Genomic DNA, 24518 nt, shown 5'->3' on the forward strand with positions numbered 1-24518 from the left:
TAAGAAATCTGATGAGGTTGCAAGAGACTAGGAGATATACATAATTACAAGAACGAAATGCCAGCATGGACGCAGGTCGTGGTCGATTAAGGCAGGAAAGTACGGATGGCATGGTACTTTATCAGCTTGGCAGCGTTAACTGCACACACGGCATTCGTACATCCATCCAATTATCTCCACGTGACGATAAAAGAAAGCGACATCATGCAAGATCAGATCAGCTAACAATTTTTTTTTTTTTTTTTTTTTTTTTTAAGCGGGGCATAATCCGCTACCTGATGCAAACAGTGACTAACAGCCCTGGTGCAGCAGTAAATTAGGAAGACTGCGAAAGTCTACTTGCCTTTATTGGGCAATGTGTGGCAGTTCTCTGCCGCCCTCCATGACTCCATGAATATTTCGCAAAGGACCGCCAACCGGCTTACTAGCGCATTAAGATCTCCGCCGCGTGTAGAAAGGCTTAGCATTGGCAATAAGTACTTGCTGCAACTGCGATACCATCGCACCGACCGGCGGCCCACCGCGCTCGACGATTCATATGACCTCAACGACCTAGCCGTCACCCTTGCCCCATTCAAGGAATCGTACGCCTTCAGTGATCCTACCCAAGCCCCCTCGTGGCTCGCCATCGCGCGCGCCAAGTCCAAACTCCGTCCTCAGTCCAAGCGGCAGTCGCCCAAACGCATTCCAGAGGCAACAAGCATGCTATCCCAGGCGGACCTCGTCTGGGCTCCGACGGCCGACACTGCAGGGTCCGCAATATGGCTGCACTGCGATTCGCGCCGGTACTTGATTGGGAGAGTCCCTGAGGGGACTCAGCGTGTGCTGGCCGGTAGGTCTAACGACAGGCCCATTATCAAGCTCGAGGAAATCATGATCACTGGCCCCATCGGTTCCGAAACATGCGGCGGCCTCATGGGTATGGTGCTCACACTGGCGGCTTCCAAAGCGATGGCTGTCAGGGACAACGGTCCTAAAAGCAAAAAGAACGATCCAAAGGCGCCGAGTTGGAACAGGTTGCGGTTGCGCGGGAGCAGGAACTTGCCCTACTATCTTGCCATGGGTCGTAGCTTCATATTGCGCCAAAAACTACCATTGGATGTGAACGAGATCCTGGCCGATCCGAGGCTAGAGGATCCGAGCAGTTCCGAACATGACTGGGAGGACGAAAATATTCGTGTGTGGCACGTTCCATTATCGGCCAACACAAGCCACTCCCCCGGCGGCAGAAAGCGGGCGAGGGTCAGTCACGATGATGATGGCAAGCCTGAGCCCGAGATGCTCAGTGAAACAGACCAGCAGCTTGTCAAGTCGGTGCTCATGACCATGTTCGAGACTGATTGGCGGCTCGATGGCCTTGTCGAGATAAAACTGTCCGAAGCCCGCAGGGACGCCACCCTATATGTGCGCAAGAATGGCAACCTGGAGGAGTACCACGGTCCTCTGCCCGGGGATTCGGAACCCGTCCCAGATATAACCGTTTTGACCAGGAGAAACTGGAATGCAGGCCAGATTCGAAATCTCCCCAAAACTTCTCCTTCCAGTACTTCGATGTGCTACATAGTCAAATTACAGCCGCGCCGTGGCAAGTTTGACAAAGAAGCCGCAGAGAAATTTGGAATCCAACACAAGCAAAGAGGTCTGATATGCATGGGACACTCTATCACCACAGACTCTGGTGATGTGATCACGCCTGAAATGGTCATGGCTCCGCCCATTCCCGGTATGGGCTTTGCCGTGGTTGATGTCCCTTCGGCAGATTACGTCGATTCCTTACTTTCCAGGCCAGAATGGGACAACGAAAAAATAATGAGTGACATGGTCGCCATCTACTGGACACTTGGTAAAGGTCTGGCAGATGACGAGAGGATCTTGGCCTTCATGAGAAAGCACAGTCACCTGAGACACACCGTCTCATCGTTGGACGTTTGTGCGAACCATATCTCCTTTGAGACGTCGACCAAAGGCATCATTAGGCATCACTACCTAGACCAAAAACGTTTCCCTTTACCCGTCTTCAACAACGTTGGGCCGATGGGCGATTTGTCATCAAAACCCTTTCTGCCAGCGAAATCTGAGGCGAGATTAGAGTTGGCGCCCAAGTACGCATTTCAAGACGACAGGGTACAGCGACCGCTAACTACCGACGCCAAAGAGCTCCGACCCTCTTCAGCAGTCAGAGAACTCATCGATGCCGCTCGCGAGACCGTCAAGACGCACGATTTCAAGGCTCTTATCCAGGCGGACAACAAAGACCTGCCTTGCCCCGACGCCGAAGTGATTGCTCTCGGGACTGGGTCCTCGTTGCCCTCTATCTATCGCAACGTTTCAGCCACTCTTGTGCGCGTCCCAGGTGCCGGAAACTATCTGTTCGACTGCGGCGAAAGTACCCTCAGCCAGCTCCGCCGTCATTATGGCATCGAGGGGGCCGACGAGATACTGCGCGACCTGCGTGTCCTCTGGCTTAGCCATCCTCACGCAGACCACCACCTTGGCACCGCAAGTCTTCTTCAGGCATGGGATGCAGCCACCTCGTCTGTCAGCGCAACCACATCAGAAGGAAAGCCCCCTTCCCTCACGGTGGTCGGCCCCCAAGGCCTGATGAGCTATATCAGAGAATACCAAAATGTCGAACATATCAGCAACCGTCTGACCCTCATCGGCGTGGCGAGGCCCAACAGATCCACCCGCATTTCGGAGCCCATCACGTTCACCGGGACTGATCAAGCTAACCTCGGCGGCCTTACGCGGATAGATGTGGCCAGGACCGACCACTGCTTCGACTCGTTTGCAACCGTCTTCACATGGGAGAAGACGGGCCTAAAGGTGGCTTACTCGGGCGACTGCCGCCCATCGGACGACTTCGTCCACATAGGGCAGGGAGCGACGCTGCTCATCCACGAAGCGACATTTGAGAACGAAAAGCAGGGCGACGCCATCGCCAAGAAGCACAGCACTATGCGCGAGGCTATGGACGTGGCGAGGCGCATGAAGGCGCGTAGAGTGCTGATGACGCACTTTTCACAGCGCTACGCCAATATCCCCAAGGATCTCGAGCGACGGAACAGTGCCAATATGGACATGATTGTTCTGTTCGCGTTTGACCACATGAGGGCCAAGCTCGGCGAGTTCACCGAGGCGGTCGAGTTCTTGCCTGCGCTGCAGAAGATGTACACCATCGTGTTGAAGGAAGAGCACGATGAGGCCCACGTTAGCACTCCCGATCTGGCTGCGGGACAAGTCGGTGAAGGGTCGACACTCGAAGACGTGGCTGTTGATGTTTAATATGCTCTGTCGGTACAGCCTTGATGTACACAGGAAACAGCGGGACGCTTGGTTGACGATGTGCCATGAACAACTTTGATCTCCATGCGAGGCACATCTTGCTCAGAGCACATCTCCTAGCAGTAATGTCCGTTTGGGCCTGATAATTACGATGAGTCTTTTTGTGACTGATGCAGTTTAAACATGTAAAGTAGCATACACAAGGAATAGAAGGATAGATACCTCTTGTCCCCCCTCCCCCCCAATTAAAATCTTTTCTTTTATCTTGGTCATTGGAAGAGCCCGGACGTTCTAGTGATAAACATGCTGGTTTCCTCGTCTCCCTTGTCCAAGCTTCATTCTGGCACATTTCCATTCCGGTGTGCCCATGTTTAGGATCTGGTCCCTGACTCGCCCTATCTTGAACGGCATCATTTTTTTCAATCTCGTTCCTAGTGAGCTCCTGCATTACGACTGGCTGCGCTTGGTATCCCATCAGATCCCGAGGGCCTCGTTGTGGCGGTGGCAGGGGCGATGTGCTCATACTCGCCCAGCCACTCGAGTGACTTTGGTGTTTGTTGTTCGCATGGCAGTAGTGTCTGTCCTGGACGGATCATAACCATCCATAGCTGACGGTGCTTGCTGCTCGTGCTCTGGTGCAGATGCAGTCCCTTGTGGGATTGCTTGGCTTCGTGGCAGGTCCATCAAAGCTTTTGATTGATGTGCTCGTCCAGCCAAGGGACACTGGAATGATACATGTCTTCGCTGCATGTGCCGCTGGCTTTGACTATGCAGCGAGGGCCGCAGGTTGGGCTCGTTGCTGACGTAGGAGTACCTTTGCCGTTGTATTTGAGGTCTTGGGGTGCCTGTGGCACACGAACAAGTCAACCCGGTGAGTTTGAAAGCATCCTGGCTCGGGCAGCTTGTCAGTTTGTTAGCTCCCATTGCCTTTATGTAGATATTATGCACACCTGGCGAGGCTACTGATGCTGATCTGGTCACAGGGGAAGAGGCAATATGTGCTTGGTAAGAGGATTTATCCCCTGGCTGGATCCCATTGTCAACGTTTCCATGTCGTGCAAACGGCTGCATCTGGAGTGGAATGGACTTGGTAGGTCTTGGCTTGAAACTTGGGCCATTGAGAGGATCTGACATGGACACATAAATGGTGTTTGAAAACGGATTCATGTGCTTGCCGCCGGTCATACTCGCTGCTCCATCTGTCTCGATATGATCAGGGCATACGGCGTCGACCTGAGAAACCACTGCAATGGATGACTGAACAAAATATTAAGATATCGAGTCAGCAGGCATTTCAGTGGCAACAGTCCAATGGTTTCAACCTTACCGTAAGCTGACAATGTACCTCATCCTGGGCTTTAGGCATCGTCGCATGAGGTCCTGAAGTCGCCTGCTTATTCTTCTCATACCTTGCCCGGATCAGTTCTACATCCCTCTGATGGGCTGAATCCAACGCCAAGCGGACGATTTCATCTTCATCAACACCATCCCCCTCCATGTTCAGGAGACAGTGTTGACATAGCGGGATCTCATCGAGCTCGACCGCGGCGCCTCTGCCACTGTGAGGCTGTTCCTGCCAGTCGTCTCCTTGACCAATTCCGTGGCCGTCACCATCCCAGCCCTGAGTGCATCGCTCGGTCCCCATGTCTCCCCCACTATCACACTTTCCCCACGCCTCTTGCACGCTCGTCCTCCCACCACAGAACAGACACCCAAAGCACACGCGGTGCCAAAAGCACCAGCCGAGGCTGACGCAGGCGTCGCCCCGGTACACCAGCTCGCCGCACTTCCAGCACACGGCGAGGTCTATCAGGGTCCGGTAGCAGCCCTCGCACGTGAGACGAGCAGACTTGCCGACAACGTGTGGTGGGGAGCAGTATGCCTGGTGGCAGAAGCTGCAGATAAACACAGGCTGATATCGCGGATCTAGAGTGTCCCTGCGGATAGGTATCGAGGGTTCTGAGGCTGCCGTCGATAGCACTGGCCGCCAGGCTGAGACGGAAGTCTTGAGTATGGACCGCATGGATGGTTGCGTCTATGATGGTGAGGAGGAGGAAATTTGTGTCTTTCTTTTTTCTTTTTTCTTTTCTTTTCTTTTTTTTTTTTTGTTTTTTTGATTATATATATATGTAAGAGTTTTTGCAACTAGTAACGGGTGTTAGCAATTTTTGGTGAACTGATCATTGATCCTAGGAGTGCAATTATGTAGCTTTTAATATATTTAGGAAGAGCCGGTAGAATGATGAGCGATTGTGGATGGCAGTGCCTAGAAGATCGTATAGCCACCGGTTCAAAATAGGAACAGCCCAAATACATCTAGTGTAGACTAGTCAATGCTCATTCATTGAACTCGGTATTCTTCACTCGCACCGATTAGCTCAAAGGATTCTTTATGGTCACACCTTCTCGTCGAGCCAACATAGAAGCATGCACCAAGGAACTATGGTAGGTTGAGGCAGGTACCGGTGCCTACCCATCTTTCAAGTTCCCACCTTAACATTACCTGGATAGACACCGGCAGGTACTCTTTCCCGCCAAGCGCCCGATCGACCGCCCTCCGTCTGGAGAAGTCATCAAAAGTCTTTTACTAGTAGCACATCAGGCAGAAAAAAAGAGCCAAGTATCCAGTTTGTTGATGACGGCCAAACAGCGCACTGGATTAAAAACCGAGCATAAATGCTTTCTGATTTTCCTAGACCCACCCCGACCAGGCGCGATAATACTGTACAGTTGACCATGAATAAATGCAAGAGAAATTATACCAGCAGTCCCAAAATCCCAAGGGCTTCCTTGAGACATAATCCAACAAACAAACAGACGCAATAACTGGACATCCGACTAGGAACAGGCAGTTCTGAAAGTCTCTGCCACCAACCAAGTTGTTGCTTGCTTTTTCAATAAACTCCATGACCTGACCAACCCGTGACCTATCATCGTAGAGATGAACAACAAAAAAAAGACACCATAACCCGAACAACGCCTGTGTGGAATCTCGCAGTTTGACCCATCCTGTCCGCTGGTCAAGCCTTGGCTGATGACCCGTCCAGGAAAGGGTCTCTTATGACTTTCAAAGTGAAAATAAAACAAACCCAAAGTATTTAGACATTCTAGAAAGTGCAAAGAAACTGCACAAAACGGCATAGCATGCACCCTTCTATTAACGGGGAAAGAATCGACCCTCCGAGCCTCGTTGCTTAGTCGTAAGAAATTTGGGGCTGACGGCGGACTAGCCATCATTGAGGCGCATGACAAATCAGGTCCTCTCAAGACCAATGTTGGACGAGCAAAGTCTATCTCACTTCCGCATTTTGGGCCGTGCAAGCATGGAAAGGCGGCTGAGACTTATGCCTGACCTCTTCACGGGGGATGGCGTTTTGGTACCAACCCCGGGGAACTCAGAAGGTTTTTTGGGCGAGCTGTACAGCATCGTTCTCGGATGCTGTTTACGAGCCTTAGGTGGCACACTGACCGACCCCTTGGCACCGCGGCTTGAGCCAAAAAGAGCTTCACCGTCCTCAATTTGACGTGCCCTCTTGGTTGCCCGTTCATCAGAGTCTTCGTCTTCGTCATCCGAGTCCGCGCGATGGCGCTTCTTGTTATCAAGACCATGCTTTACGGCAGGCAGGAATGCTGCGGGAGCACGGTTCTCCTTGTTTTCGCGCTGGCCAGAGATACCACTGCCTCCATGACTGAACTCGGATACCGAGTCCGGAAAGCTACCGGGCATCGCCATGGGGCTTTGCGGAGCCATCGTTGACTGACGAACATGTCTCACACTGGATTGACCGCGCGAGCCACCGAAGCCGACAGGCGAGGTGCCGCCAAACTCGATCGTGTGATCGCTTCTGAAAGTAAACGTTCCGGGGACCGCCGAACTGAGACCATCAGTCTCCAAGTTCGTCGTAGGCTCGGGAGGTCCATCTGTTAGAGTTTGCAAATCCGGATATTGTACCGCGGGCACGCTGCTTTCCTGGCCTTCACCTTCATCCATGACTGTGTCCAGATTCGGGTAGTGGACTTCGGGTAGCTTGCCCATGGTTTTTGACCGGGGCAGGCCGGACTTCAAAATTGACTTGAGCGGAGAAGGGGTGCGATCATTGCCCAAAAAAGTTACGGGCTTCTTGGAATCCGGAGTGAAGACCACGCGCTTCATAAGCTTGCGCGAAGGAGTGGTTGCTGGCACTGCAGGGAGTGGCTTGTCGAGGTTCGAAGTGGAGGGTGTTTTAAGACCAGAAGCCTTGGGCACCGGCAAGGTGCTACTAGGTTTGGGGCCAGCGTCTTTCTGGCCTCCTCGAAGCATCGATTTGATCCTATCGAATCGGCTGGGTGACCGGACTGGTGCCGCAATCTTAGATGCCATAGCCAAACTGCTGTTGCTTGCTGAGGTCTTGAGACGACCTGGTGGCGCGGTAGCACTAAGGGCCCCACTAGGGCCTGGCTTTGCCGCCGAGGCGACAGATCGGGCCAGAGATGATTTTGTTGGGGTCATCAACGCCGACGTCGTGGTGTGGGATCGCGGGAGGCTTGGGCCTTCCCTGCCGGCGGTAGTCGGCCGCGGGATGCTGCTGGCATCCCTCGATACAGGCCGAGCACTAGATGCATCGTCCTCAATACGTTGTCTTGCCCGCTTGACTGCGGACACGGGCACCTCATCGCTGCTGCCTCCAAAGAGGCCATTTTGCCGCTTGGCGGGCGAGATGGGGAACTTTGCGGGCGGTTTCCTAGAGGACTCAGCAGTCACAACCCCCCTACGAGCCTCCGAGTCGTTGAGGTTCGCCTTGGATTGTGTTCTCTTGATACCCTTGGTCAATTGAGCCGGACTGGTCGGGCCATTGCCGGCGATGCTGCTGCTACTGCCGTTGCTATTTAATGTCTTGTAGCGCTGGACGCTGGGGTGATTGACAATAGAATCCATTTTCTGGAGTTCCTTCCAGTGCACATCACTGAACCGACCGCGTTTTCCCTTGGCGGAGGCGATCTTGCGTCCATTTGCCTCCGCCTCCGCCTTCTCCTGGTCGCGCTTAGCCCTGAGGTCTGCCGCGATCTGCTCAATGTCGCCACGCATATCCTCTAGGAGTGCTTTGGTACGTTCACTGAGGCCTCCAGTCGCGGCGCCAGGGTTTTCGAGATGAAAAGTGAATGGCGCCGATGGTACTGTGCTGGTCCTGCGCGATGGTGCCGCTGCCGCCCTCTGTGTCACCTCCACGGTAGGTGATGAGTTCAAAGGGCCTGCTGGATTAATGTCTGAGAATCCAAGGTGCAAAGCAGAGGAAGGAGCGGCGGTAGAAGCGTGGTAGTGCTCGGGATGCATCTCTGTTGCTGGCGGCTTGATGGCAGACGACGCCGGAGTTCGTGGGAACGGGGAGGAAGCCGCAGGGGCCTCATCCTTAGCAGTGTCACGAGCGCGAGACGGGCTGCTCTCAACTGGTTGGGTTTTTGGTGTTTTGCCTCTGGCTGACTTGGTGCTCTTGGGAAGTTTGCTCTTCTTGGCCGGGGTCTTCTCGACGGGAGAGGTCTCATCAGCCTCTTCCACCGAGCCGAGCTCTTGTTTAGGAAGCGTCGATTCCTGATCATCTATGTCAGTAAAGGCCTTCCAACCTTGAATGAATGACTGCAGAAGTCCGGCGGATTTTTGATCGTGTTTTTTTATCTCTTGATAGTTGCGGTGTGCGAGCCTGATGGTTTAATATCACTCACCTCCAGAGCAGCATTCGCGGCCAGGCGCGTTGAGCGACGGGGGCGCGCCATTATTCGACTATTTCGTGAGAATCAGTTTCCTTTCCCTCAATAGACGAAAAGAAGTTCCTCTATCTGGAGGAGAGGAACGATGCGTTCTAATCTCGATAACTCCAGGCTAGGACTGGGGTGGTCAAGAATGGAGGAACGCGGATGATGTCAGGGTGGAAAAAGTGGTGTTCCATGTAAACATGGGGCGGGGGGTTCTGGAAAGTAAACAAACATCTTTGTCAGTGTGGAGCTGATCCCGAGCCTCTCGGTGGTCCAAGCTCCAAAAAGTGCCGCGATGACCCACTAATGGTGTGTTTCATTTGATTGGCCTGAAGCGGCATTATCGCACCATGTAACTCGCCGTTGAGCGATGCGGCATATTCTTTGGTGATGACCGAACGAGCTTCTTGACGAGAAGAGTCACGTTGTGTCCCAACCAATTTGCGTCACTGCGAGAATATTTTGTCCACAACTTCAGGTATTTCTCGCACAGCGGCGTGGACCTGTTCAACATTGGTGCGATGGTAATCCAGGGTTTATCGGAACTTCTCTTGCTCGTCCATGAGGAACGGTGTATGAATGCTATCGCGACGAGTAATTCTCAATTGGTTGAATATGTATAATGATAAAGGCAAGCAAATACCTCTGATGATCTTTACGGGAAATATCCCATATCTCAAGGCTTGCATTACAATGCATGAGTTATCCAAAACTAGCAAGCGTGTAAGCTAGAGAAAAAAAAAGGTTGACAGTAAGAAGGACAACGCCTCTTCGACGATCTCGCCGAATGTGATGTCAGGAGGCGAAGGTGTTGCAATCTGTTTCTGCAGTAGAGGTACAACAAGTTGGTAGCATCACAGCCTGCCAACACTAGAAGTCCGACACAGTACGTACCATTCTTCGCGCGAATGTAGTTCATTCCAAGGTGGGGCGAATAGGTTAGCTCTCAAATGGGTTCTCTTTTACATTTACAGCAAGTACATCTAGCTCGTTAGCTTGTTCCTTCTGATCGTCTCTGCCGTTAATATTGTTGTCGCGCCATCAAGCAGCGCTGGTGACAAATGATTCGAGACCGCACCTGATTTTGTGTGCTCATGCATGCGAACGCCACTGGTAACAAGGTGGTCACGCGCTCATATCCCGACAATGCGGTTCCCTCGAGCACTCGGAAAGATGAGCTGCCAATAGAGCGAGTAATCTGGATTGACTGATCACCATGCATGTCGCGCTAATATGCCCACTGTTACTTGGCGACGAGGTCGGTGTGTGTGTGCGGAATATCTGCCTCTAGTCTAGACATAGAAAACCTGGCGCAAAAACGTCGCGCTGCAGATAGTAGTTACAGTGTTGAAGCGACGAATGGGCTCTAGCAAGCTAGCTCCGCGGGGATGCAAGTTGGCCGTGGCGGTGCATGGCACACCGGGGACACAGCTTCATCACCCCTGGCCATAACATTGACATCTTATTGCAGCCGGCTCGGCCGCACTGGCCGCCATGCTCTTCTGCGACTCTGTACAACGTTTTCGAGCGCAATTGATGCTCTTGCTTGCTATTGTACCTCAATTTTAAGGTGTTTCGACTATTCACACCTTCACAATACGCTCGTCCCCGGTTGTACCATCTAATGAACCCCCGTCTCGCGAGATTGACTGCTGTGGATGTACGGAGTATAAAAGAAAACAAGGCAATGAGAAGACGCACATCCAGCCATTTCGTTTGACGAATCATTAGACGCAAGAAAAGGAAATGGGGGAGAGGGTGAGAGAAAACGCAGAGAAAACGCAACTGTAAACGCAAAAGAAAAACGCAATCATAAACGCAGAAAAAACGCAGCTCCAGACCGGCACATTATGCAGATGGCTGGCATGGTACCATCTGGTGTGCTAACAATACCAGGGTCAAAGTGCCTCGACTTGGTAAGTCTTGGCTCAGCGAAGACCAGGCCTGTTGTGTTCGGTTCGGGCCCACTCGCTTGGTCAAGGGACGTCGTCTCCTCTCGTTTACCTTCAGCCAACCAAAAATTAGAGAAATCGATTATGCTCAAATGACCTTTGGTTTTCAAAACTTGAAGCACAGCACGTTAGGGTGGAAACCCAGCGTTCATCGCGTCTGGCAGCTGTTCGCAGCCAAGCCGAGCGAAAACACACTGCATGTCATGGTGGTGGCCACGCTCATCCCAGCTGGACGAGACACCTGCAGTCAATTTCTCTGTGGCTCCGACACCGGAGAAAATGTGCCAAAGCCGACACCAGAACCCGAGCCGACTACCGTCCCGGCTTAACAACCTGCGGAATCATGAGCGAAGGCCAACCACTACCAGCTTTTGTCGGGTTGAAACTTTGCTCTGTGAATTGACTGTCTTCATGGCAAGTATGAGAATGAGGGCTCTCCCCTTTTTCATTCCCCCCCACCCCAGAGCATTAAAAAACTGATGGGGTACGGTGCGACATCACTGTTGGTAATAGATCAGCCTTCTGGAGATTGGCAGAGAAACAGTTTCAGTCAAAAAGGCAGTTTGCTCGATGGAAGTGTCCCTTTCGCACCAGAATAGACAGTGCCACGTTCAAATCCCGAGCGGAAGCGTCTTGGCAACCTGGTCGGGCTCATCAAAATATAAAAAAAACGCTACCGAAAACGCTGGAAAGGCCCTGAATGTAACAGTCGTGACTCTCCGGCCGTCTAAAGGTGGATGACCTGGGATGGCGGCAAGCGGGTCGAGGAAGTGGGCGAGAGGAGCCCTAACTGCACTAACATGGCATGGAGGAACGAACATGGCCTGGGTACTTACGTTCGAACTTTTTCCCAAGATATAACAGGAGCATTTGCCCTTGCTAAGACGAATAAAATGAGAAATTAGAAAGAAAAAAGTCTTCAAATTTGTATCCTCTTGGCTCCAGGGATTTGGATTTTTTTTATTCTTTCTTCTCTTTGTCTTTGGCTCGGCCATATACCATTTTGCCTGCCCCAAAGTATACTGTTCTACTAGCGGGTTGCTGTTTAACAGATCTCCCAGTTCTCCTAGCACGGAGAGTCCCGATCAACAAACAACTAGTTTTTTTTTCTCTCAATTTTTTTTCTTAACACACAGACACCGCATATACAACAGCTATTCTCACTCGAGAAGTCGTCTGTCTTTCACCAAACGTCTGGTGTCATAACGGCAGAGCGAATGTTGAAGTGGGGGAGGCGTTCGTTCACCAGCGACCACATCACACGCCACCCACACCTTTTTTTCATCATCCATTCCAGCCCGGGAAAGACGGCGTGAAAACTTTCTGCATACCAAAAAAACAGTCGCTACATGCAAAGAAGCCACACCAAGGTCTATTACTCCCAAGAACCGAAAGCAACTTCTTGTCCAACTTGGATAGAATTCACTGTCTTCGCTGGCTCCCGTTTTGGGTCAGCAGGTGACTAAACTTTGCAAATAAGCACGGGCTCAAGCTAGGTTGCTTGACTGTCGTTCCCTACGACGTGGCGTAGCTTCTGCATGTTGGGGCAAAAGGCTGCCTCCTCGTCGCCAGGGAAGGAAATATCCAGACAAAGAAGAGAAAAAAAAAAAATTTGAGCTCCGCTCTTCGGCCAAAATTGGATCTCCTCCCACTCGGTCGCTGGAGCAGGGTCCCCAGCTCGCTTGGCTCGGTCTAGGGGAGGGGAAGCCCTAGCACGGGTGTGTTGCATGGCTAAAGAAGAGGAAGAGGAGCTGACTTTCAAGTCCTTGGTTGGCGTGCGGCTGCGGACCTTTTTGTGTCTTGTACCCGTCGTGGACCAACCGTTCTGACCCCCTCGTCTCTCCTCTTTCTTTTACATAAAAATTACACCCGAACCCCTCTGCAGATTTCCCACTGAACCTGTCATCGACATTTCTCTTATCTCAACTTTTGGACAAACCGACAAGTCGAGCCCAGGCACACTGGTTCAAACCCCTGCCGTCCAAGCAATCACCCGGGGCCTTATCTCTCGGATCTCAGTTAACCTTGCCGCTTGTTGCTCAAGCGCTTGTCAATTGACCAACGAGCGTGCGTACTGATTGGTGCTGCTCGTTATCGTATCGCATCGCATCACATCATCGCATCGCATCGCATCACGCCTTTTTTTTTTTGCCCATACCCCCCGGCACTGGCATCAGGCCTGAACCCGCTGCCGCGCGCCTAAGCCCGTCTATCAAAGCTCGGGTGCGGACCTGCGTCATCGGCACTTTACTTATTTTCCTATCTTATTTACCATTTTATTTTCTGACGTTTCACTGCCAAGCCGGCGTCTTCCGGCTGCCGCCCGGCGCCGCCCACTCCGGGAGCAATACTTGTCGCCCCGGTACCATCAGTCGACTTCACATTCACTGGCCAGGCAATCAAAGCTACACCAATAACATAGTTAAACAAAAAAAGGAGCTTGGCTATACATAGTCTGCCAATAACCAAAAATATTTGCAGAGAAGAAATTACATCTTCTCATCTCTGGATGCAGGACCATCAGCGGATAAGTGGCAGGTAACTGGCACTTATAACCTTTTGTTTACTTTTTTTTTTCTCACACGTGGGAACGGCGCTGCCGAGCCGTCCCCTCAATTTCGACTACGTTGAGTCTTTGGCGAATTTCGTCTCGGCGAACAGGCAATGGCAGACAAGATGTCCATCGACAGGAAGGACCCCGTCAAGGAGGATACTCCCGACACTGTTGGCTCTAGTCCCGAGGGTGAACAGCAGACACAGCAAAGTAACAATGCCACAAACAACGGCAATCAGCAGGAGCCTCACGAGGCTCAGCAGCCAAAGCGCAAAGGTGGTCGCAAGCCTGTAAGTCGTCAATAAGTCCTTGCTATTTTTGATCTGGTTTGGTCCGATGCGGAGCACAGTCGCCTTTCATATAATTTCTTATGTGTCAAGTCCATCCATGTCCAAGATACATGACAAGGCTTGCGTTCAAACCATCTCGTCCAAATGGTTACTAACTTAAATATCAGATCTATGCAACTTCGGAGGAGAGAAAGCAGCGCAATCGTCAGGCCCAGGCTGCCTTTCGTGAGCGGCGGACCGAGTACATCAAGCAGCTTGAGGAAGCTATCAAGATACATGAGCAGAATCTTCATCAGCTCCAGGCTGCTCATCGCAATGCGGCAGATGAATGTCTTATGCTTCGCTATAAGAACTCGCTCCTCGAACGCATTTTACTCGAGAAAGGTGAGACAAATCGGCGTGCTTTCATCACAGCCTGAAGTTTTTTTTTTTTTTTTTTTTTTTTTTTTTTTTTTTTTTTTTTTTCTAAAACCTTTGTTTCTAGGCATCGATGTGCAGGCCGAGTTGCGTGCCAAAACCGGAAGCCCACACTTGGGCCCAACGCACATGCCACAGAACTTGGTCCCACCGCCTCCAATATCGAGGTCATTGTTGAATCGACACCACTCCCGCAGGTCAAATTCTAGCATAGCGCCCAAGATGGAGCCAGGTCTTGGTGTCCTACATCCATCACCCACAAGCAGGCAAGGGGCATCGTCGCACTCGGCGTCTCCGACAAATACGACCTCAATTTTTGCTGGTTCCCCAGCAGGTTCTGCCTCTGATCACAATCAGACGGGCACCCGCTCAGGAATGCCACCGGGTGGCATGAAACCCCAGCAGCCGGTTACGATGTCCCAAGGTCTACCGCCAGGCGGTCCCCCAAGGGGGATGCAGCAGCAAATGCACACAGCAGCCCATCGTGCTCATGCCATGCGTGTTGCAGCCGCTACAGCTGGTGGCACAACACCATCTGCGCCCTTTTATCCTTCTCCGGCATTCCAAAGCCATATCGACCAGCTTGGTAAGTGAGAAAAAAAGAAAAAAAACTTCAACTTCATTCGTGTCCAACTGAAGAGGGAGAAGATGGGCACTCAGATGCGAGATCAAGTATATCAATTCCACGAGTCGAGTACTTCATGGCTGACAATGTTTCAAAATACAGAACAAGAATACGATGCTGCAGACAACATGATGGATGACTGTGAGACGCCAGATACGCCCTCAGGACCAGGGCCGTATCCGGGTGCTCCATATTCCGGAGAGGGACAATCTTTGAACCTTTCGAGCCCCGCAGCAACGGGGACGCCTCTTGACAGTTCGATTGCCCCGTCACCTGCAGTCACTACAGCAGCTGCGCACACCACCAGTGCCTATCCGTCAATGACACAGCTGCTCGATACCGGAATTGACTGGGACCCCTTTGGGCTTACGGCAAGTATGGCGTTTCCTAATGGCAGCCAGTTTGCTTTTGACACAAGCAACATGAGATGATGGCTCAGCCACTCCGAAACCTCTGAACATATGATATATAATCTGCTCACCAAATTACGGTTCTCAACCCTTTCTCTTCTCTATTGAATGTCTTTAATTCTTTGTACTGGTCATTTTTGTCTTCCACACCGGCGGGGCGACATATTACAAAAAAAAAAAGACGACTTTTGCGACGTTTTACGGAAATACCCAACACGGTGGATATAACGGCTTGACATTGTGTTTTGTTTTAGTGACATTGTCTTAGGGAGGCGTTGTTTTTCTCCCCAATTACTGTTTTCAATTCTATACCTGCCTATTCTACATGGATGGACGACAGGGTTTTGTTGTTGGTGTGGGAATGGGCGAATGGGAGGTCAGGAAAAGTTATTGTGTTGTTTTTTTTCTTTGGCTTGCACAACTGAATATACTATTATAAGGGCGGTTTCTGTTTTGCACTTAGGGTTGTTATCTTGTGGCCACTTCTTTCATAAGCGTTGAGGCTTATTTACTTTCCCTTGCAGGCCTGGTGTTGATTTTGGAAACACGTTTTATGAAGCGAGCCACGCAAGGAGTTACCAGGCTGGCAGAAATTGAAGCAATGTAGAAATAAAACAATTTTGAAATGATGAGAAAAGAAATCCCATTGAATCCAGCCTAGTGACAACGCGGCCTGTGCCAGCCAGTTCTTACCACACAACAGGCCGCAAGTGGCACACATGTCTATCTGGATCATGTATATACTGTATACCTACCTGTACATGGCAACCAAGGCATTTGGAACAAACGAAGAGGCAGTAAAGGTTCTAGACCATGACCCTCCGCACACGGGTATCTGTGACAAAGCCGCCCAACACTTCTTGTTTTCGCTTGGCTCTTGGGAGAGTGGGAAAGTCGCATGATGTCAGCCACTTGTGCTTCGCTATTACGTAAATAGGACTCTGGACGGGCTCCCACGGCCTAAGAGAGTTGATACGATTCGTGAAGTAATCATTCCTCTCTCGGTCAACCTCGGCGTGTGCCGTTGGCCCAGCCAATCCTGAGTCGTCGCCTAGCAGTTGTTGTCACTGGCAAATTGGATATTCTTGGCAAATGGAGCAGGATCTCGTAAAACCCCCTGCCATGGCCACAGCCCATGACCTTATGCGATTGTCCCTTTTAAGACATACATGCCGGATACCACGGCCAAAACGCAGCAGGTGGATTGCGTTTCTGCTGCGTTTTCTGCCGGTTTGGTCTGCGTTTTGTTTTCTTCCTTGCGGAATCCCATAATCCGGAGCACAGCGAGCGTATATCCCTTCAACAGAGGTGTAGAAGACTTTGAGTCGATGCTCCCAGCACGAGAACTCGACCTGCTAAAAGAACTAGACTAGTCTAGAATATCCTTTTCATACCCTCCATATCACTCAAGAGCTTCGGAAGAATTGAAAAAAAAAGTCCTATTTACGTTTGTTTCGCTCAAGCGAGCAATGCACAAGCACAGAATTTTTGATCACGGTTCATGTCCATCATGCGTCCTCGATCTGACTACCTTTTGAAGTTGCATGGTCTTCGCATATGCGTGATAGAGTGGATCGTGGCATCATTTACGGTGTAATGTCAGGAGCCTACCTAACCCACCGGACAGCCCGAAATTCGGGCACGGCAAAGTTAAATTATGGGCCCGAAGCCCTAATCACAGCATGTTCGGCAGCTGACTCCGATCTATAATGCGTTGCGCGTATGCAATCGACAAGCCCGGCCCGGCACGGCACGCAACTTATGATCCGGCAGGACCTGTATTTTAGGAACCGACAAATCCATTTGTCCCACCTTGGTCCTCATGATTCATACTGAGGCATGGTCATTTTGAACTTTTGCTTGAACAGAACATGATGCAACCTTTCATGGAGGTAGCCTTGCTCGGCACCCAGTCCATAGGGTTGTTGTACCTGCATCGAGAGGTACTACGCCAACGTCAGTCAGTCACTTAATTAATGTAGACATGGACTTTTATGCATTCTGCATGAATTGGTCTCAGTGGGCTCAAACCCTATCCCACCAGGTCCACGGGGATTATTACTACTGTACTTATGAAGGAAACCGCTGTCACCAACCTCAAACGACGATGTATGTAGGTGAATTACTGGGCCATCAAGGGCTAAACAACAGGCCTGCACGAGGGGCTAAAGAGAAGAGTTGATCGATTAGTCCAGCAGACAGCCCTACAGGTCCACCCGTGCGCGGTGGATATACTGTAAACTGGCAATGTTGCACAACAATCCAATTCGGTAACGATTCTTGATGAACCTTGGCCGCTGATTCTGATGTTCTCTATATTTTATTGTTATTTTTATCAATTTTTTTTTTTCGTAAATGAACAAGTAAGATGACCCCAAGTCTCTAATTTCATTCCTGGCGTATCGGTGTTGGCGTTTGCTGTAAAAGCTCTTCCCTCGTCGACAGAATGAAAATGGGATTGGTGTAGGAGGGGCTGAACAAACAACTGTAAATACTCCGTAAAAGGCATGTCAGGTGTTTGGGCAAGGGTTGTGTCAAATGCCAGGCACTTTTTTTCCCTCTCCAGCCCTTTTCAACCAAATCACGTGAGAGCCACAGCAATTTGGAAAGAGCCCCGATCAAAAAAAGTGGATTTCTCTTTCCTGAATTTTGAAAATTCGTAGCCGAAGTAAGAGTGTGGCATTTCTGAGCTCGGACCAATCAGAGGCAGCAGTGCAGGTGCGAATCCTGAATCTGGGGCCTCTCTGGTCTCCTTTGGTCCTCCCGAAACCCTGAGCTTTCGCAAACTCTGCCCCAAGTAACAGCCTCAATTGACATGTCCTGTTGCTAGGCGTGTCAACCACCGAATTCCTCATCACCTGAGTGTCGCAATCTCGAGAACGCCTTTCCCGAAAGGCGGATTAAACCGGCGACAAGATGAGCGCAGTTGTGTCGAAGGTATGAATGAACAACGAAATGTCTACCCATTTGGCCCCTCATCGATTGGCTTGACGTTGTGAACCAAGCAAGCGCACACACAAACACACATACACGAAAAAGTCATAACCGATAACCCGCCCCAACATATGCTCGACCCTTGTCTCAATCGTATTAATCATATATCACAACATCTTGCTTGCTAAAAGCTGGATTTCCTGAAATAAACTCGCTATTCTGCCACCAAGCCTTGCATGGTCGTCGTAGACCTGGCTAGTCCATTTTGCTAACCTTGATCAATGATGGACAGAACCTTTTTGCCCTCCTCGGTACGCGACTAGAACAGCAAATTATATATTCACTGACTGATTTCGTCGCCTGCTGACAATATGCCCATTTCGACATCGCAGGCAATGACGAGGAGGACCCCGACACCCCTAAGGCGCCCGTGAAGACAGTCGACAAGAAGACTACTCACACGACCAAGCGCACTGGCACTGACGAGGCCCCGCGTGGCAACGCTGCCGCTGGTGGTGCACGCCGCGGAGCCGGCAACGACGGAGGTGCGCTAGCCATTTCGCACCCTCAGAGATTTTGAAGTGCCAAGGAGAGTCCAACTGACAGTTTGAAGGCGACCGTCGACCCAGGAACACTGACGAGGCCCGCGGCCCCCGGGGAGGCATCGGTGCTCGTGCCCGTGGTGGTATGTTCTATCAACAGTTCCTGGCATATCTCTAGCGCAGCGGACACACGGGACTTTGCTGACGATGATACGATCAGGACGTGGTGGCAGCTTCCGGAGAGATCGCGATGACCGTCACGCTAAGAACTTGCCGTCAGGGTAAGTGAATCTTCAAACTGCTCCTGCTCTGTTTTTATACACTTGAACTTTAGCTCACGATTCTTTCCAGCGGATCCGAAAAGACTGCCGCTCAGTCGTGGGGCGCCACCGAGGGTGAGGCCGAGCTGAAGGATGAGCAAGCTGGCGAGGAGCTTGCCAAGAAGGACCAGAAGGAGGCCAATGCCGAAGATGCTGCTGCCGAGGAGCCTGTCGAGGAGGAGGACAAGAACATTTCTTATGCCGACTACCTCGCCCAGCAGGCCGAGAAGAAGCTTGCCCTTGACAACGACCTCAAGGTCCGCCAGGCCAACGAAGGCACCAAACTCAAGAAGGAGTGGGCCGCTGCAAAGCCCCTTGTCAAGGATGAGGACGATGACTTCATCGCCGGTTCAGGTGGCAAGGCCAAGCGCGAGCGTGAGCGCAAGGTCAAGCAGGTCGTTGATATTGACCAGCGCTTCGTCGAGCAGCCGGAACGTCCTCGTGGAGGTGGCCGTGGTGGTCCCCGCGGCGGTGCCCGTGGTGAGTTCCGCGGAGGCCGTGGTCGCGGCGAGGGACGTGGTCGTGGTGACTTTGGAGGCCGTGGTCGTGGTGGCCCTCGCGACGGTCCTCGTGAGGGTGGTCGTGGAGGCCCCCGTGGTGGCGCTCAAACCATCAACACCAAGGACACGTCTGCGTTCCCCTCCCTTGGCAGCTAGAGGCCGCATCCGCGACAAACCCGACTTTGACGATGCAAAGAGATACGATTCAATGATCAGTATCTTTCAGGCACCAGCAGTCAAAGCGGTGCTTATTGGCATCTACAAATCAACATGTGACAGTAAGGGGCGGTTTTCATGGTCTGATAAGCTTTGTCGAACACAATTTTCCGCCATTATCACCAGCTTTCACTTGTTGCGGTACGATATCGTCAAGTATGCCTTTTGAAGGAAAGAAAGAAAAAAAAAAATCAATTTTTTGTTAACGTCGATTTTCCCTCTCTTTGAGAATGCACATGGCAGATTCTAGCATCGTCTATTCCTTTTTCTCGTCATCTTGAAGTTTTGCGCGAACGGTATGGAAAAAAAATGGCTTGTGGCTGCTGGGGGAGCAACGGGATCTGGGCTTTCCATGACGGTCATGTTTTATGGCATCTTTGTACTGGTAAATTCGGTTCGTTGTTTAACGCTACTAACCCATTCATCCGCGTTCCTCGCTGTGGTCTTTCCATTGTTCTTCTTCGGCCACTAGCAGGTCTTGAGCACCGCCGGGGTTACTGCGGTTTTCGGACTGCGCCGTAGGTTTGAAATGTGTTATCCCGTTCTATTCTTCATCTTTGATGTGACAAAAGTATCTCCTGGTTTCCTTGACCGAGCAAGCGTGACGGGAGTCGTTTTACTTTGGAAAAAATATGCAAAGTTGTGAAAGACTGATTACATGTTGCCACTGGATAGACAAAGGGGCTTTGCAGTTGAGGCTCCTTTGTGGAACGTCCAGCAACACAAAGCCATTCAACGAGCTCCGAGTATAATAACTCACACGCTGGGACCCTTTGTCTTGCTGAGTCCTTCCTTGCCTTCCCTAGCTTGAGCTCAGCAGCCTGGTTGCTGCACAAACTTGAACAATCCGCCAGCAGTAAGACTAACCATTCCTTCACAGTTCACTGACGACATTTACACAACCAATTATTTTCTCAGCAACAGCCAGATAGCTACGATGAGCATCTTCAATCGAGTAGCGAGGCGGAAATTCCGGCAAAGAAACCGGGAAAATGGCCCTGAATCACACGAAATGCTCAGTAAACTGGCCATTCTAGCGAACCAATGCGTTCTTCGGCTCATCAGTGGTCAGTACACAACGAGAAAGCTCGCCATGTTCGGTCCTAATACCTCGACGAGGCAACGACATCCCATAGATAAAGATACCGTGAAGAAGGTTGAGCTCGAGAAATCAAGACAGCTGCGCCATGGCGTTGAACGCTACCTCGGCCTTGACACTGCCTCCAGAGAATCCACTCTGCTCGAGGACAGCAAGCAGCTTGTGAGTCCTGGCCATGCCAAAGCCCCGAAACCACTTTGTGGTAAGCCGCCTTGTTCCTACAAGCGATACTCGGAGCACCAGCAGGAAACTGATCTCGGGGAGCGATTCGATCCCGCCCGCAGACCTTCGACGCCCGTTGCTTGGGCCACCGGCGGAGCATATAAGCGACTTCCAAGACATTCGACCAGGATTCGCACCACCAAAGTCCAGCAGCCGGTAACAATTCCACCTTGCTACCCTTCTGGAATTGATTACTGGCTTGGAGGCTTTTGGGATGACAATTCCGCCTGCCAGGCCAGGGGAACACCTGTTCTGAACCTTGTGCCCCCTCCTGAAGATGGCGAGGACGTCGGCTCTGGCAAGCAGTTGGCTGACATTTGGTCTAGACCATCACCGTCACCCCACGACGCATCCGACAAGTCTCTGTTGTATGGGAACAGGTATGAGCGGCCTCGGGAGCGAAGCAAGCGCCAGGCCTCTTCGACTGACTCATCAGCATGCACAGGAGACAAGGCGTCTATGGACCGAACCTTTTCTGTGCCTCTCTATGTTGTGAACCGTGACGGCGGTAATGACAGCGGCGTTCAGGGCGACGAGGCCCAAGTTTTACAAGAGGATCCCGTCGGCGTGGCGAGTCCAATAGCTTCCGACTATCTGACCAGGGCGAAAGAGTATCCGCCGCTGACCTACGACGGTGAAGAGTGGGGAGATGAGCTGGTTGACTCTTCTCACTATCTAGGGACTGTGGATGAGGATTACCGTCGTAGTACCTACTACGATGATCCCACTCAGCTTGCAGTAAAGTATAACACGTACTTCTGCTACTAAAGCTCCAGCCTCTCAAGCCGGGCCACGAGACATATCTTTCGAGACTTGGTTATAGGTAACTATTTATCACTGGCGAGGAATAGTATTAATATCACGATTTCGCAATCGCCCGCCATGTATGATGGATATACCATCCGACAACATATAATGTCACTGCGCTAGCCAGATTCTAACCGGTCAAAGTGACTTTATTTTTATATTTTATATATATTTTTTTCTTCTCAACTTTCAATTTTCATGATGGAATGAATGTTCACAGATCGAATACATATAAGCAAAAAACTGGCCTTTCATATCACCATCATTTGCAGGAACTGTAAAATCTGGCCGCGTCAACTCCAAGTGCCGCCACAAGTAATACAGCGTTGAAAAGAGCCATCATATAGAAAGGAGCCCCCGTTGACCACTTATCGAAGAGAAAGCCTCCTAGTTTGGTAAGGAGCAATATAGCAGCGCCGCCGCACCAGCTGTACACGCCGGCGATAGAACCCTTGAGGCGAACACGGGACACTGCTGGCGACTGTCGTGTCGTCACATCCCCCTGCTCGGCCTCGTCGCCTGCAAGCAACGGCGCTCTTTCGTCCCCTGAGGCGTGAGTTTGCTCCTCCTGAACGTGGGCACTGGCGGGCAAATCCACAGTCAAGACGCCGCGGCCAAGTGAGCCAAGACTGCAGACGATGCAACCAATCTGACTGATCCCCAGCATTGCCGCGACCAGGAACACCCAGGGCCCCCCGCCACGCCCGTCCACATTCTTGAACTCGGGGCTTTGGAGCCTCGCAAACAGCATATACCCAATGATGCCAAAACTTGTAGCGACAACGATGGGCAGATTGAACCTGACCTTTGCTGTCGCACGACTGGCTAGGTACCCGAAGATAGGGGCACAAACAAGCCCGAACAGCTGCGCAACACCGGTAAGGATAGACGCCAAGACATAGGCGGCTCGGCACTCTTTCTTCAGCTCAGGGGACGGGTCGTGAGGTGAGCCCTGGCAGAAACCATTACGGATGAAGTATGTGTTGATGAAAAGCGGGATGAATAGTGAAATGGCAACTGTCGATGCCCGAGCCACAAACCCGCCGAGGTAGCCGAGACCAATCTGAGGATCTACAAAGCCAAGGCGAACCGAATCTTTGAGAAGTTGACCGTAGGGGAGGTATCTCTGTTGTTTCCATTAGCAAGGCTCTCGCCAAAATGCCCAAACCCAAGGCTCAGAGATCTTACATCTTGTACAGAAGGCTGCCCGGCTCGGCGTGACTGTCCTGGTCTTCGGCGGCGCAAAGCGGCTGCCTGAGACAGAACGCGGTCCCCTCCATTTTCGCCATCACAAGGTGAACTGCCAAGGAGCATCCGCCAACCCTTGCCCTCCTCGCCTTTTATTCCGCGTAAACCCCAAGCCACGAAGCCAGCCACACAAAAAGCAACGGCGCCGACAACATAAAAAGAGTATGTCACTGCCTGGGCGGGCGTGGTACCCTCAATGTGCCCAAATCGCACCGGGAGCGGCAGGAATATTGATAGTGCTACAAGGGCGCCGCAGCCTGTAAAGAGGCCGACAAGTCCTGCGAGGGCCGAGGGTTTGGCCGCATCACCCTTGTCTGCATCCGATAGGTGAGCAGCTGCTCCGTTTGCGGGATTATCCACACCGCTTTCTTGCTGTGCAGCGAATCGCTCCGGTGTGATGGTGACCTGTGACTCTAGGGAAAGTGCTACACTGTCACGCGAATTGTGCGAAGGTTTCGTTGAGGGGTCGCTGTCATTCTCGGAATGGTCGGTATCGTCGGTTAAGGGAGGCAGGATTGCAGTCACCATAGTGGTCCTATAGATTTGACAAGAGGAACCCGTTGTTAGCATGTGAACTCTCACTACTTCTCTTCTGAAGTCCAACACTCACGCGGATGTAGCTCCCAAGGCAAACAGGACCCTCGCCAGGAGGAGCTGCGGATAGACATTCTGAGCCTGGACAAACAGTAGCAAAGAAGCTCCGATGATCGAGTACCCCACCACAGCAACCTGGCGAACGCCCAGCCGGTCAGATATCAAGCCCCAGACGGGGCATGCAATCAAAGCAACGATCTCATCTGCGAAGCCGAGGGTTCCGACGATGTCGCCAACGCCTTCCTTAACACCAATCAAGTCGGTAATGACGAAGGACAAGCTGCTATTAAGGAACACCAGGAAGGAAATAGAGAAGAGCGATATTCCGAGAAGGTAGGTGACAGCCTGCCGAGTTGTCGTTGAAGCGGCGAATGGCAGGCGCCGCATGATATCGGCGACTGAGATCATTCTGCTAATAGGCTCAAGGTTATGGTTGATATGAATTGGTTGAGTATGCTATCCTGCGAAAACTGGGTCAACCGGCCGAATGCATATCGCCAAAGGCACCGTGAATTTAATTAATGTAGTGACGCGTACATTGCCATCTGAAATTGTCGGCTCCAATGACGACTTGATATGTAGGAACCCAGGGTAAGATACGAGGTAGGTAGGTAGCAAGGTGTTAGCTGCCAAGCTGCTCTCATGGACAATTGCGTCAAAGTTTCAATTGGTGTAGCCGATTGAATGGAGTGTTTGGACGACCGGGAGTCCCTGGGTTGAATGCGGCACAGCCGCCCCTACACCATAACCCAACCTAAACCGGAGGGTGCCTTACG

General features: G+C 51.5%; 6 protein-coding genes across 6 annotated transcripts; 4 read left to right on the top strand and 2 right to left on the bottom strand.

The window, feature by feature from the left end:
• Positions 1-390: 390 nt before the first annotated feature.
• PpBr36_03684 (uncharacterized protein) lies at positions 391-3285 on the top strand (the record flags this gene model as incomplete). The annotated part of the gene is made up of 1 exon (XM_029890854.1): positions 391-3285. The coding sequence occupies one exon, from the start codon at positions 391-393 to the stop codon at positions 3283-3285; it is 2895 nt and encodes a 964-aa protein (XP_029754448.1).
• A 431-nt stretch (positions 3286-3716) lies between these two features.
• Positions 3717-9033, bottom strand: PpBr36_03685 (uncharacterized protein; the record flags this gene model as incomplete). The annotated part of the gene is made up of 8 exons (XM_029890855.1): positions 3717-3830; positions 3899-4008; positions 4053-4173; positions 4330-4542; positions 4613-5320; positions 5688-5754; positions 6585-8851; positions 8983-9033. 8 exons carry the CDS (start codon positions 9031-9033, stop codon positions 3717-3719), a joined length of 3651 nt encoding a protein of 1216 aa, XP_029754447.1.
• Positions 9034-10828: 1795 nt separating this feature from the next.
• Positions 10829-11293, top strand: PpBr36_03686 (uncharacterized protein; the record flags this gene model as incomplete). The annotated part of the gene is made up of 2 exons (XM_029890856.1): positions 10829-10928; positions 11076-11293. Coding segments are annotated over 2 exons (318 nt in total), but the record flags the coding sequence as incomplete, so codon positions are not given.
• Positions 11294-13628: 2335 nt separating this feature from the next.
• Positions 13629-19712, top strand: PpBr36_03687 (uncharacterized protein; the record flags this gene model as incomplete). Its single annotated transcript, XM_029890857.1, has 8 exons — positions 13629-13808; positions 13976-14192; positions 14293-14811; positions 14953-15225; positions 18587-18739; positions 18808-18879; positions 18957-19017; positions 19088-19712. 8 exons carry the CDS (start codon positions 13629-13631, stop codon positions 19710-19712), a joined length of 2100 nt encoding a protein of 699 aa, XP_029754449.1.
• Positions 19713-20709: 997 nt separating this feature from the next.
• Positions 20710-21861, top strand: PpBr36_03688 (uncharacterized protein; the record flags this gene model as incomplete). Its single annotated transcript, XM_029890858.1, has 1 exon — positions 20710-21861. One exon carries the CDS (start codon positions 20710-20712, stop codon positions 21859-21861), a length of 1152 nt encoding a protein of 383 aa, XP_029754446.1.
• Positions 21862-22162: 301 nt separating this feature from the next.
• PpBr36_03689 (uncharacterized protein) lies at positions 22163-24150 on the bottom strand (the record flags this gene model as incomplete). The annotated part of the gene is made up of 3 exons (XM_029890859.1): positions 22163-23026; positions 23089-23683; positions 23759-24150. The coding sequence occupies 3 exons, from the start codon at positions 24148-24150 to the stop codon at positions 22163-22165; spliced, it is 1851 nt and encodes a 616-aa protein (XP_029754445.1).
• Between the last annotated feature and the right edge of the window lie 368 nt (positions 24151-24518).

Source organism: Pyricularia pennisetigena, chromosome 3 (assembly GCF_004337985.1).
Source record: "Pyricularia pennisetigena strain Br36 chromosome 3, whole genome shotgun sequence".
NCBI classification, from domain to species: domain Eukaryota; kingdom Fungi; phylum Ascomycota; class Sordariomycetes; order Magnaporthales; family Pyriculariaceae; genus Pyricularia; species Pyricularia pennisetigena.